General features: G+C 44.8%; 2 protein-coding genes across 2 annotated transcripts; both read right to left on the reverse strand.

Annotated features, from left to right (window-relative positions):
* Positions 1-744: 744 nt before the first annotated feature.
* On the reverse strand, positions 745-1,260 carry E1B28_000060 (uncharacterized protein; the record flags this gene model as incomplete). Its single annotated transcript, XM_043145857.1, has 1 exon — positions 745-1,260. The coding sequence occupies one exon, from the start codon at positions 1,258-1,260 to the stop codon at positions 745-747; it is 516 nt and encodes a 171-aa protein (XP_043014556.1).
* A 522-nt stretch (positions 1,261-1,782) lies between these two features.
* E1B28_000061 (uncharacterized protein) lies at positions 1,783-2,217 on the reverse strand (the record flags this gene model as incomplete). Its single annotated transcript, XM_043145858.1, has 1 exon — positions 1,783-2,217. The coding sequence occupies one exon, from the start codon at positions 2,215-2,217 to the stop codon at positions 1,783-1,785; it is 435 nt and encodes a 144-aa protein (XP_043014557.1).
* Positions 2,218-13,125: the final 10,908 nt, after the last annotated feature.

Raw genomic sequence — 13,125 nt, forward strand, 5'->3', positions numbered from 1 at the left:
GCAGGGTAATAAGTTCCTAGATTAGGTTTGTGATGACCAGGCATCTTGCAAAGAATCCGACACCCATTTTGGCCATGGTGGCCTACAGACTTACTCATGTCAGTCATAGCAACTGTATCTGCGAGGGCAAACAACAAGAAGGGATATTTTTTGGTGACTTGATCAAATAGCCCATCCCAAACACGTATACCTTGACGTTGGCATGCAGCAATATGGGCTAGAGTCAGGAGAGTGAAGGAATCGTGTTGAGGGGGGTTCGGCCCGCCAGCTGCAAAGAGAGGTATGACTGAGTTCTCCAGATGTCGAGCATCTGGGTCGAGATCACCAGATATTGCAATTCCAAAAAGAGTGCTAGAGGCCTTGTCTCAATACAGCTGGGCAGTGTCCTGCAAATATAAAAGCACCATAGTGTCCTCTCGACAAGGTCAAAGTAGTCGCTACCATGGATGATATCACTGTAGTCTTGAATACCCTCAACAGTATAACGCTCCCATAAGGTCTCTTCAGTGTGGCGCACTCGAGAACGTAGTTGCCTTGCAGATTCCAGATGCCTCCATTGGACCTGAAGTTGGGTCCAATCGGAATCGTTATGAATTGAGATTGGGGCTTCTTGTTCTGATCAAACCAGTTTTTGCTGCAGGTAGAACAGCTGGTACAGTGTGCCCAAGGTCCAATGAATGCTATACAGCTGTTTGTGCACTTATCCAGCCATAACGGAAAGATTCTGGTGATATGCTGCAACCGTCATCGTACTTGATCATAAGACAAAAGAGGGGTTGCTGGATGGACTAGATTGTACACCTTCCACATGTTGGCATACATACCCTCGGAGGCATGTGAAAGAATAAGATAGAATTGAATAGAAAGCTGCAATTGTGGGTCAGAAAGGTCGAGCTTCTCTTTGGGAGGGTCGATGAAATGATCCCACTGCTCCTCGGTCCACTGCCTCTCCTCCTCAAAATTGTAGTTTGTAGTATAATCAATCATACCATTGATCCCATCCAGACTTGCCTCAACAAATTCATTATAACATGAACCAATAGAGCCTATCCGCCAAGTCTCTCCATATTGGTTGACCATGCCCTTGTCACTGGTATCATCACTAATGTAGTTGTTGATGCATTTTTCTATCTCCTTAGAGACGCTGTTGTCGCTTGTTGTGATATCATTTTCATCTTTGAGTCTTGCGCTGATATTGCTTGGGCCAGCCTCCAAATTGTTCCCATCTAACTGTGAGCTGCTATCCAGGTAGTTGCTCATGGAGGAGATAGGCTGTAAGGGGGATACTATCTGAGTTTCTCCAGCAGTTTGATTCTGAGAAGATATCAAATCAGCATCAACCACAATGATATTATATATGAACACACCAAATTTGTCGTATATGTTCCCTGGCTAGCTCTAGCTCACCTTACAATCCCTCGTAGTTCTTCTGGTGACATTTTTGCTTCAAGCTTCCTTTGATTTGTGTGGAACCAGTACTTTCTCTGGGAGACAACTTTTCATCCAGCTGGAGCACAATAAAATTTTTGGCAGGTACACTTGTGCTGTTTGTGTGGAGGCATGGTGGCAGAGGACAAAGTAACTTAGAGCACAGGAGGGGATTGGTTAAAATCATTCTATTGTCGAGTCTACTGAACAAGAGGGAAAAGAGAGGGAAACAGAGGAAGAACAAACAATGTAATGACGCATCATCAGAAAACATCCAAGGTTATATGGCTTTAACCGAATTCACACAATGCATTTCATACCATCCAGGAATGTCGAGTTCTGTCTGAACACATTTCACTGAGGGTGACGGCTTGGTGAGTGGGTGGTTGTTCTCTGCACCGTCTTCGATTCATTTTCGCTATCCAGAGGTTCATCGTCATTGGTTGGAGGGCTGGGTGTCAATGGAGGTGGTGGTGGTGGCGAGGATGGTTCTAATCTGGATTCATTTACCTCTAACACGTTGTTGGTTGCTTGGGATGTTCGAGAAGGACAGCCTTGAGCAAATTCTCGAGGGAAGCCATTTCCTCGGGTAATTCCACATCCCATACTAGTGTGCCATGTTGGGAGGTGATCTAGATTATAGGATGAGGAATGAGTGGGCTCACCTTTTATACCTTTTATTCTGGATTCCCATCTTGACAACCGTTCTTCACTCTCATCTCTCTCATTCCTAGTCCCTGACGGCCCAATCTCTGGCAAATCCAGAGATGGCATCTGATCGTACTCCATTTTGAGGTTGGTTCCATTGCACTGACCACTTGGAAGTACCAGACTGACTAGCTACTTCCAATAGCATGGCCTGGAGCTGATCCAAGGTTGCCTGTGAAACTCGGGACGAACCCACAGTCTCTTCGATGTTGGTGGTGTTGGTTAAAGCTGGAGGTGGCGGTGCAGACACCACAGAACCGTTATGGGTTGGCATTCCCACAATTTTGTCGACACCGGCAGTAAGTCTAAGCTGTGTGATTTCTGATACTGGCGTTTCTGGTATGGCTCTGCTGCTACTTCCATCATTCCTCATATGACTACTCGCCTCTTCTTCTTCCTCTACTTCAAGTACTGGCAGATTTTAGGCCAAAGGGGTTAAATTAGGTTGAGAAAAAGGCAAAGGGAAATTAGGTGCACTATCAACCTTTTGTTTTCCCTTTCCTTTCTCACCTTTATTTAAATTTGACGGTAAACTTTCGACATGCCATGGGGTATAGCGATAACTGTCGCCTCTCAAGTCACCTGCATGCCATGAAGAAGTGGCTGGGGGTGTTACGCCTTGATATGCAGGTATTTCTAGTGCAAATCAGACACTCAGCTGGGACGCTAAAGGGCGAAGTATACCACTCAAGAGTCAACCTAATATCAGAGCTACGGGAGTAGCACCAACACCAAATCAACCCAAAAACTAGTAAACCTCCGTGTAAAGTCTATCAATAACTCTACACACCAGGAAAGATTGCAAGGGTGGACTGCTTGGCAAAGGTTACACACAAGATCACAGTCTCAATATCGTATGAAGTTCTTATGAAATCAATGTGTAACTGCAAGTGTAAAAAAAACACCACAGCTATGGGGATTCTAAGGTTTATAGGGGCTCTGTTTATTGTCCAGTGGACTAAGTGGGACTGTGAATTTCGTCTACGGTAAGACTAATTCGAACGATTGGAGACTATTGCCCTCGACGGACACGAAAACTAAGTCCTCGGCGGACACGAACGCTAAGACCCTCGACGGATCACGAAACAGTAATCAAGACCTCGGCGGCCTATGGACAGATAGTTCTCTAGTTTTGACCTCGACGGTCTCGTATGGTTCAAATCAAATCTTATCGTTTCACTGCACAAAGACAGGGCAAATCTCTCTATTGGTGTCAAGAGCAGTTACTCACGGGCAACCCACTCAGGACTTTCCTACGCACGGGTAGTACTTTTTTATCTACGGATACATGAGCTGCTTTTATACTACTTCTACGCTAGCTTTGTAATCCTATCTCTACTTGTTTTATCTCTAAAAATAATGCACCATAGCTACGAATCCATGTGGAGTCTTATCGCTAGGGACTGTTACATGTGCAGAATCTTGTCTACGGAGCTTTTCCGTATTCGAATCATATGTTTTGGACCAATCTGGACCGTTCTTCATTCTTGTTTCAGCATGTAGAATGGACCTACATAGGCGTACCATATGGTATTTCCTGCCTATGGACCTTATCCTGCATTTCGACGTTATCAAATCATATGGACTTTGTGTGTCCAAGTAGTTCCAGCATATGAATCCAGAGTTCCGAATTGCCATAGCACATGAACAGCGTGGACTCCAAGATCCGTTGTTCATTCCTGCCTGGTTCCTAGGTACTCTATCTGTGATCTGGGATCTGTATCATGTCTTTTTGTCTTTTCCTCAGATCGGGACTCGATCTACGGTCATATCAAATTTCTCCTAGTCTGCGTGGTCCTATGTCCGATTTCTTGTCAACTAAATCCCCCGTAGAAGTAGGTACTCCTAGTATGAAGGTCTTTTGACTCCGTTAAGTTCTGCTACGAATGGTTCTGTGAAGACTACAAGTCTTCTAATAGTACAATCCCTTGATATGCCAGTGCATAGTAGAATGTAGAGAGTAGAACTCGGTGAATTACTGCTTAAGTCCTCTGCTCATAGTGTTCTACAGGTTTCGAACGGTCATACAGTTTTCTGACACGATCTACGGCTTTCTCTAACTGGTCTAGCTGCGCCTACGGCACATTCTACTAGCGGCACTAGCTTTAACTAGCAATTCGGGCTCACTCTAGTCCTTAATACGATAAATATCGCTCCGTAGCACCATTTAAAGTGCAAAAAGAACCTTGTAGCATAGTCAACTAAGTCACATTATCTCCCCCAAACAAAAGAGGACTGTCCCCAGTCCATCTACGGACTGAGTACAACATCATCTTCTATCGTTTGAATTGATCTACGGCTCTTTCATTTGGTAGTTCTACTAAAAGCCTTCAAAATGGCCCATAGATCTACTTAATCTTATCTACGGTGTACACTCTAGTGTACAACCGTCAAGTCTCTGACTTAGAGAAATTTTGAGCTCAAGCTCTATGCTGACCAGCGCTAATGTTCCCAAAAAGGAAATGTTCCGACATCAAAATGATTTTCCCATGCCAGAACTCCTACGATGCAATGTTCCGTCGTTAATTACTTCCATCATTTCTTAATTATGGCCTCATCATTCCGTAGATGATTTCAACAGCCTCGAGGCTTTAATTTCCGTAGATCTGGAATATTCTACAACATTCTGCGATGTTCTACGGTCATGTGCTGGTTCATATGTTGGATTTGGCTATAAAAACTGCAGCAGCTGGACTTAGCAGAAAATTTTCATTCCTCCTTTCTCCCACCACTCTACGGTCGCTCTTCGCTGCCGTTGCTCTAATCTCTCTGCTCACTGTCATCATCGTTCGCGAGGTGAGTGAGAATGATCTACGGAGGCTTCGGAGTCTGCTCCGAGGCCCGTAGATCATTTTATGTTTTTACGGTGTTGGGTACTAACACAACGCCGTAGAAACATTCAAATGCCGTCCCGACAAGATAAAGGCAAGGGCAAAGCCCCCGCACCAGCACCTTACGTCCCATCGCCTATAATTCTGGAAGCTCTGGAGGCCAACCTCCTCTTCGTTCACACCTGGATCGGAAGTCTAAACAACCGACTTATCGCTAAGGTGACAGAAGAACCTCAACTATTTGAGGAGTTCCAAGAGAACGGCTCTTTTCTGGTGTGTCTTCTCTTTTTTCTAGTTACTTGGTGCGCTCTAACTCTGCCGTAGAACGACCTTTATCGCTAAATTGTCTGATTCAGTGATGAAGACTGGATTTCCCCAGCACTTCAACTAATGGCAACACTCACTTTCCTGGCCAATGATTGGAAGGTCCCCGGAAACGAGTGGCAATATGGTCTAGCCGAGACCAATCACTTACTCGACCTCTACGGTGTAAGTTTCAACTCCCATCTTTGTTCTTTTTGATCTTATTTTGCTTCCGTAGCACTTCGATTTTGATTCGGAAGCCCCAGAACTTTATCTTCCGAATGCTCCCAGATCAACTCTGCCATCTACGGTAAGTTTTCTCTATTCATTTTTCTTTCTTGAACGCTCAGCTTTCACCGTAGCTCCCTTTACCAGCACTTCTGGTTCCTCCTGAGGTAGCTACGAGCTCCCAGGATGTGGTCATGGGTTTGCCCCAGGCAACCAATGTTCAACATGCTTTTGGTTCATCTGAAGCGGGTCCCTCTACGCTTCCAGTTGCTGGACCATCAAGGTCAGCTTCAAAACGCAAGGTATGCCACTTATTTCCTCTTATTTGCATGTTTGTCTTAACGTATCTAGGCTCCTATCTCGCCTATGGCTGGTCCTTCGCAACCAAAGAAGGCCAAGGCTGCTCGAACCTTCATCAAGAAAGTCGCCTTTGCCGAAACTTCTGATGATGTGGGGTCTCCCCCTCCTTCAGTACGTTCTTTTCCTCTCAATTCATTTCCTTAGGTCTGATGCCTTAATAGCGCTATCAAACCCGATCTCGCGCTCAAAAGCGCTCCACCGCCCTCACTTCCGATTCCGAGGTGATGGCGGTTGATACTCCTACGGAATCAATACCCAGACGAGCTTCCAAGGGTAAAGGCCCTAAGAAGACGACCGAAAACCAAATTCCACCATCCGTAGACGAAATGTGGACATCCTCCACACCCTCACATGCCTTTCCCGAGTCTTGGATCGGGGAAGCTCGAAGTAAGTGCTCCACTTCTATTCCCATCATCTTTTCTTACACCGTAGATCAGACATGGATCTCCAGTTTGATCTTGGAGAGGCTAAGTTGAGCCTTGAATCAATTCTGAAAGCCGGCCATTCTGTAACTTTCGTGAGTTACGTTTTCTTTTCATCCGAGTCGTATACGTTCTTTCTAACTGTCTTCGTTCAGTTTGATCGTCTAACGCCCTGTGGCCGATGCACCTACTTCGGCTACGCAGATTGCAAACCGATCTGGGCTGCCAGTGGCAAGGCTGGGCGTAGACCGACTTGTGCACGTTGCTTCGCAGGGAAGCAGAAGTGCTCTTTCTTTGATCCAGACAACTCACGATCTGGATTGAAGAAACTCGAAGCCGCTTCGAGTAATAACCTTCGTAGGTTTTTCCTATGATTCGTTTTCATTTCATTTCATTTAATTTCTTTTGTCAGTTTTGGCCAAGATCGCCCTACGGCTCGATCGCGAACTACGGTCTTATGAACAGATTCAGCTGGCCCAGAAGACCACTTACAACGCCGCTAAGTTGGTCTGGTCAAACATTCAGGAGAGTCAGCGGGCGCTACGGGCAGCTGGGAGGGATCCAGTCGAAGTATTCAAAGGTCTCGGTGACGATGAAGACTTCAAGATGACCCCCTCCCAAGTTAAAGCTCTTGGTGAGGCCCTTGGTTGGTCTCTCTCTGGATCTGCAGTAGAAGAGGTCGTAGAACCTGCTTCTTCTTCTGTTCCTTTGGTAAGCCTCATTCATTTCTCATCTACGGGGATCCCTAGGATTCATCCTCAATTCCTTTATTCTAGCCGTCCAGCTCTACTATCAATCCACCAGCTCCCATTGCTACTTCTGGAGCTTCCGAGAAGGTTAGCGCAGATGAAGAGGAAGAAGAAGAGGGTGAATCTGATGGTGGTTCATCGGACTCTTCTTCTGCGGAGGCTTCTTCATCTGTAGCCAAGTCCAGTACGGTTCAGGACGCTGAGGGCGCTGAAGATCCTCAAGTACAAGAACCCGTAAGTCAATCTTTTAATCATGTTCTATCTTTTATTCATATTATTTCTAGGAAGTAGTGATTAAAGCTCACGACTTGATCGACGATGAGGCTGAGGAAGCGGTAAGTCTCTTACTATCTTTCCGTAGACTGGTTCTAATCATTTCTTTCTAGAGTTCCGAAGATTCACGCGATGGGGAAGAGACTGACGAGGAAGAAACAGCGGATTGGAAACTTTCCCCTTCTGACCTCGAAGGTCTTTCTCCTGTAGCTCGGGCCATTATGGAAAAGTTGGCACGGGAACGACTAGCCTACGAAAAGGCCTTTGGTCGTCCACTGTTTTGTAAATGGTAAGTTGAATCCCTTGTCTTAAAAGTTGATACTAACTCTTCATTAGAGCGTAGTCTTTCTTCTTTTGGACTTGGTGTATCTCAGCGAACTCAAACTTCATATATTTTTGTAGTCATTTCTTGTTGTCCTGTTTTGTATCAATAGCTTACAGTTACTGTAGCTTCTCTTGATTCTTGTACTGGGCTTCTAGCCCTCTTATCTTGTATTTTGGTACGCACTACGGCGCCTAAACTCCCTTTTTGTATTTCTAATTTCATATCTTGTAGTAAATCAAAACTTGTTTGATTTGTACCACGCGTGAACTGAGTTCCAATGAGTTTGACTTAACTCCACTGTTTAAGTTAGAGTATTGACAGGCGTGCCCATGTATCTCTATGCTCGGAGTTAGATGAATCTATCCATAGCACATTGTTCAATCATTCCTATCGCTATGCATCTCTCGTGTAGGTTCTCGCTTATAAGTTTTTTTTTTCTAAGCGATGATTATCTTTTCAGGATCCGTAGGTACACCCGTATGTTCATGTAGGTGTTCAAATCGCAAAAGTTGAATCTACAGTCAAATTTTCAGGAACCTAAGGTACCTCTCCCCCAAACAAATGTGCAGTCAACTCCTGTTGACTAGATGTTGGATCCGGGAGTCCTTTAGGACCATAAGGTAGAGAAAGTCATCTACGGCTGGATAGTAGAGCGTAAAAGGTATAAAAGGTTGACCGTAGATAGTCAATTCTTCACTACCCAGCTCTACCAGCATTCGTAGTAACCAATTCTCAACTCTTACATTCTCATCTCAATTTAAACATGTCCACTCGTAGCGAATTTGTTCCCACCAAAATCTGGGTTGAACGCGCTGCTCCGATCGTTGAACAAGTCAGCCAGTTGCGTCCCTACGCTAACAAACTGTCCGCCGAGCTGTTCACCAAACAGCTTCTCGACGTTGTGGTACGTTTAGCACCGCTCTTTCATCTCTGTTTCATTGTAATCCTTCTGCCGTAGGTTCAGACCAAGCTCCAAAGCTACCAGTCTGCCAAAGACGATGTCGTGTTCGATCTTTATTGCAACATCGTCGAGATGGTCACCGCCGACATCGAGCAGTTCTCTCTCGATAAGAGCGTTGACTTCGCAAAGGCCAAATCCTTCTACGTCGAGATGTGCGCTGTGCGCAACAAGGCATCTGCTATCAAGCGCAAGAATGTAAGCTCTTATTTTATTAATCTTTCTAATTTTCCAATATTGACTTCGCCGTAGGGAGCTAGCTCCTCTCGCAACGAAGCTACTATTGAAATCTCTGATATTGAGGAAGCAAACACTAAAGTAAGCCTTCCAGTTCGTTCTAAAACTATCTACAGCTCAATTCTTTTACCAGAATGACGACTTCAAGATGAAGGACGCCACTAAAGGGAAGGATCCTATGAAACTTCGCATTTCCAAGAAGAAAGAGGTCCATAGATCGCATTATTCGTTTCATATAAATCATTTCTAATCTTCCCGTAGATCAAAGTAAAGCCTGCTAAGAAGGCTCGTATCGATAAGGCAGGCGTAGACCTTACGCCCGAATCCGAGGGTGAGTGTCCACCTTGGGACCGTCCTCTCTTTATTCGTGGCCATAGCATCACTTATGACAACTTGTTGGACAGAGGAGAAGAAATGCAGAGAGTCTACACATCTCTCTGTACTCAAGGTCATAGCCAGCATGCCGGCCCATTTTGGTATGGACTCCCTTTCTGCATCTGACCTCGCCGCCATTCAGACCCTCCTCCGTACGGAGGTCAATGCATCGGCCTTTTCGATCCTTCACCAAGGAGCAGCGTACCGGGCAGCCTACAAAAAACTCGTCGAGGCAAATCAGCTAGTCCTTTCCCGCCTCGCCCTTTCCGTCGAACAGTCAGCTACGTCGACTTCAGCACAGGAGAGGTCTACAAACCAGCCTACTGAGGCGGATGCAGGTGCTCCTATGGAGTCTATTCAGTAGTGTATCTTTCCGTAGATCACTCTTTAACAATGGCTGGCTGTAGCGATAAACGGTGTCCGCTCCTTTCATATTACTGTCATTTCGTATACTTGTGCACTAGTTAGATTTTATTAGAATCTAACTGGATTTTTCAGTTTCATATGTTCAGTCAGATCTGAGAGAATCTAACTTTCCTCTTAGCAGACCTAGTAACTCTTACTGGATCATCCATTGGATCCTCAGATTCGCTAGGTAACTCAATTTCATTATCATTTTCTGCCGTAGCTGAGGCATTACCATTCAGCCTCAAGTTTTGAGCCCTGTCGAAGATATAATCCACTCCAAGTTCGTACTCAGTTGGTTCATCTTTGTTAGCCATGGCTTCTAACTCATCCTTAGATAGCTGAATTAAATCTTTTATTTCCGTAGGAAGGTCAATGTGGTATTGCGCTGCATGAGGTAGGATGCGAAAGGCTCCATATTTTCCCCGTAGCAACGTTCCATCCATTTCCGCTAAGATATAAGAGCCACCTTTAGTACATTGAATGACTACGCAAGGCCCAAAGTATCTAGGGAACATTTTCCTATCCAAGTTCTTTTCAATAGCGGTATTCCGTACTTGAACCAAGTCTCCGGGTTCAAAGTTTAAGGGTTTTATAGTGTGTATATATTCCCTTTCATACTTGATCAAGCATCTACGCTTTTCTTCTGTAATTCTATCTCGCATAGCGGTTACATGCGTTCTGTGTTTAGCCAGAGCTTGCGCTCGAAAGCCAATCAACTCTTCTCGTGATAGAAACCTATTGGGTAGCTTTACTAGCCACGTAGATTCCACAATATCAAGCGGTAGTATAGGTTCCGCACCGGTAACAAAGAAGTAGGGGGAGCAACCTAGGTCTTTCCTAGTTGTTACTCTATCTGCCCACAAAATATGCTTCAAAAACCAGTACCATTTCGCAAGGTCTCCAGCTACGGCTTTTCGCGCTCCGTAGGTCGAAATGCGCTCTCTCAATCTTTCCGTTTGCTTGAGAATTGTACGGTGAAATCTTAATGCTACGGACACCGTATTTGTCCGTAAGCCACCTTGCCATAGCAATCATTTGTGGTGCATTATCCGTAACAACCTCCTCGGGACAACCCCATCTACTAATGATATCATCAAAGAACCACTCTGCGAGTATTCTGGCTGTATCACTTTGAATAGCCCTTGCTTCAGACCATCTGGATAGTGCGCATCATCCGTGAACAATCAGTTTACAACTGTTGCTAGCGGGAGTCATACTCAAAACATCTACATGGATCACTTGAAACAGCGACGGTGTGTGAGTAACCACTGGTGGTATTCTCAAAAGATCAAGCCTTCGATCCTGGCATTCTTGACAGCTACGGACGAACCAATCTATGTCCTTATCCATATGTGGCCACCAAAATCGTTTCTCCATGATCGACTTAGTCGCAAACATTCCTTTATGTCCCAGATGATCGTGACTTGCTACGAGCATCCACATCCTCTTATCAGGAACTACATACAACCTATGTTGTGTAGAACCATCCGTAGACCATTTGTAAAGTCTCCCATCGGGGTCTAGAAAGAATTTCGATCCCAATGTAATGAAACTGTTCATTTCGTTTTTAGACAACTTGCGTACAAAATCCACTTCAGGATCTAGGAGCCACCCTTCAATTCGCGGAACTTTCTCGTCGAACTTTTTAATCTCACTCATATATTCATGCATAGGCTTATATGGATGAGAATCGTTCCAATTGTCATCTATGGCGGGCGGGACCACTGGTACTTGCTTCAAAAATGTTGAAACATAGTCTGGAGGTTTCCGTAGCGCCCAATTTCTTATCTTGTCTACAAAGTTTGCTTCATCTACGGCAGACCGTAAGTCTTCTAAATAGCAAAAGACCGATGTAGCCAACTTTGGTTCTCTCTCAGCTAATGAAACCAAATAACCTGACCGCGGATCTATATCATCCTTGAACGTATCAATGTCAAAAGGTTCATCCTCGATTCCATCTCCCATTCGAAACTTTACTGGCTGACCATCGTCGTCAACCAGGAATTCTTCCCATCCTTCTGGTCTAGGCGTAGATATCCCACCAGGAGGAGGTCTCGAAAGTCCATCTGGACCATGTACAAGTCCTTTAATATGAACTAGTTCAAAATGATAGAGTCTGATCTCTTCAATCCACCGGTTAATGCTAGCATTCGGAGCACTATCCAGATTGTTCAACATTCCTTTAATGTAGCTGGCATCTGTTTCTACGGTTAACGGTCTACATCCAAAAGTTTGATACTTTGATGCCCGTAGCGCCATAAGTAACCCGTAGAGTTCTCTTTTCGGTTGTGAGAAGCGAGCTTCTCTCTCATTGAACGTTATAGACCCAAAGTAATTGTAGAACTTCATTTTTGGATTTTCGGGGTCTACTTGGTACAAGTAATAGCCTACACCGTGCCAAGACGAATCTACAGCCAAAGTGATACCCGTTGGATTCTTATAGTCAATGGGCCGTAGCGCGGGTGCATCACGGATTCCATCTTGAACCTCTCGGACAGCTTCACAAGCTTCCTCGTTCATTTCAAACGGTACAAAAGCTCCAGTGAGCTTATTCAATGGTCTTGTCTTCTTAGCGTAGTCCTTAATGAACATGCGCATTTGTCCTGCAATCCCCAGAAACGATCGAATATCAGTTTTGCTTCTGAAGTTTTTCGGATCCCAAGAGAGAATGATCTCCGCAAACTTCTCTACGGGTTTTTCACCGTCGTAGGACACTCTATGGCCTACTACCATTCCTTCAGCGCAACAAATGAAAGCCTTTGGACCTGAAAAGGTACCTCCTGCATACTTCATCCTCTGAACTATTCAATTCACGTTCTGTAAATGCTCCCAAACGAATCTACGGATGCCTGGATTCTCAGGAATCACCTCGTAGCCTCCGTCGGGCAATTCATATCTAGTACTAGGTCCTCGTATAGGTATGTCGTCAATGTATGGTCTAGTAACATGAGGAATTTCTTCCCGTAGGATGTATGTTACATCCTCATGAAACAAAAGGACTGAATTAGTCCATCCCATAGGTAGTTTTACTAATCTATAAGGACCAAAGGGTGTTTGGAACGTAGTAAAGTCTCTCGATTCTTCGTCGATAAGCCTTTCATCGTATCCAACCCAAATGTCTAACATTCCTATACACGCTCTTCCAGAAAAGCTACTAGCAATCTCAGCTGTTCCAGGTGGAATCCCAGAATGCTGAATCGTGACTGCATTCAATGGTTCTAAAGAATGAACCAGCCATAGACTCTTTCCATCTTTCTTTAGTACCATGAACCACTTCGATCGATACGATGACGTAGTAGGTTCGTATACTCCTGCTGCGATTTTGTCCTTCAAAATCTGGCAGACTTCTTCGTAAATCCCAGGTGGAATAGGGATATTACGCTCAACCCAGGGCTTGTGAGGCAACACTGGAAACTTAATCGGCGGGAAGAAATCTGTACGAAATGTCCCACCTTCGTCTGCACTCCAAGCGAATCCTTTCTCTTGGATTTTCATCAGATGGTGTACCAACTTCATTTCT

Source organism: Marasmius oreades, chromosome 1 (genome assembly GCF_018924745.1).
Source record: "Marasmius oreades isolate 03SP1 chromosome 1, whole genome shotgun sequence".
Classification (NCBI taxonomy): domain Eukaryota; kingdom Fungi; phylum Basidiomycota; class Agaricomycetes; order Agaricales; family Marasmiaceae; genus Marasmius; species Marasmius oreades.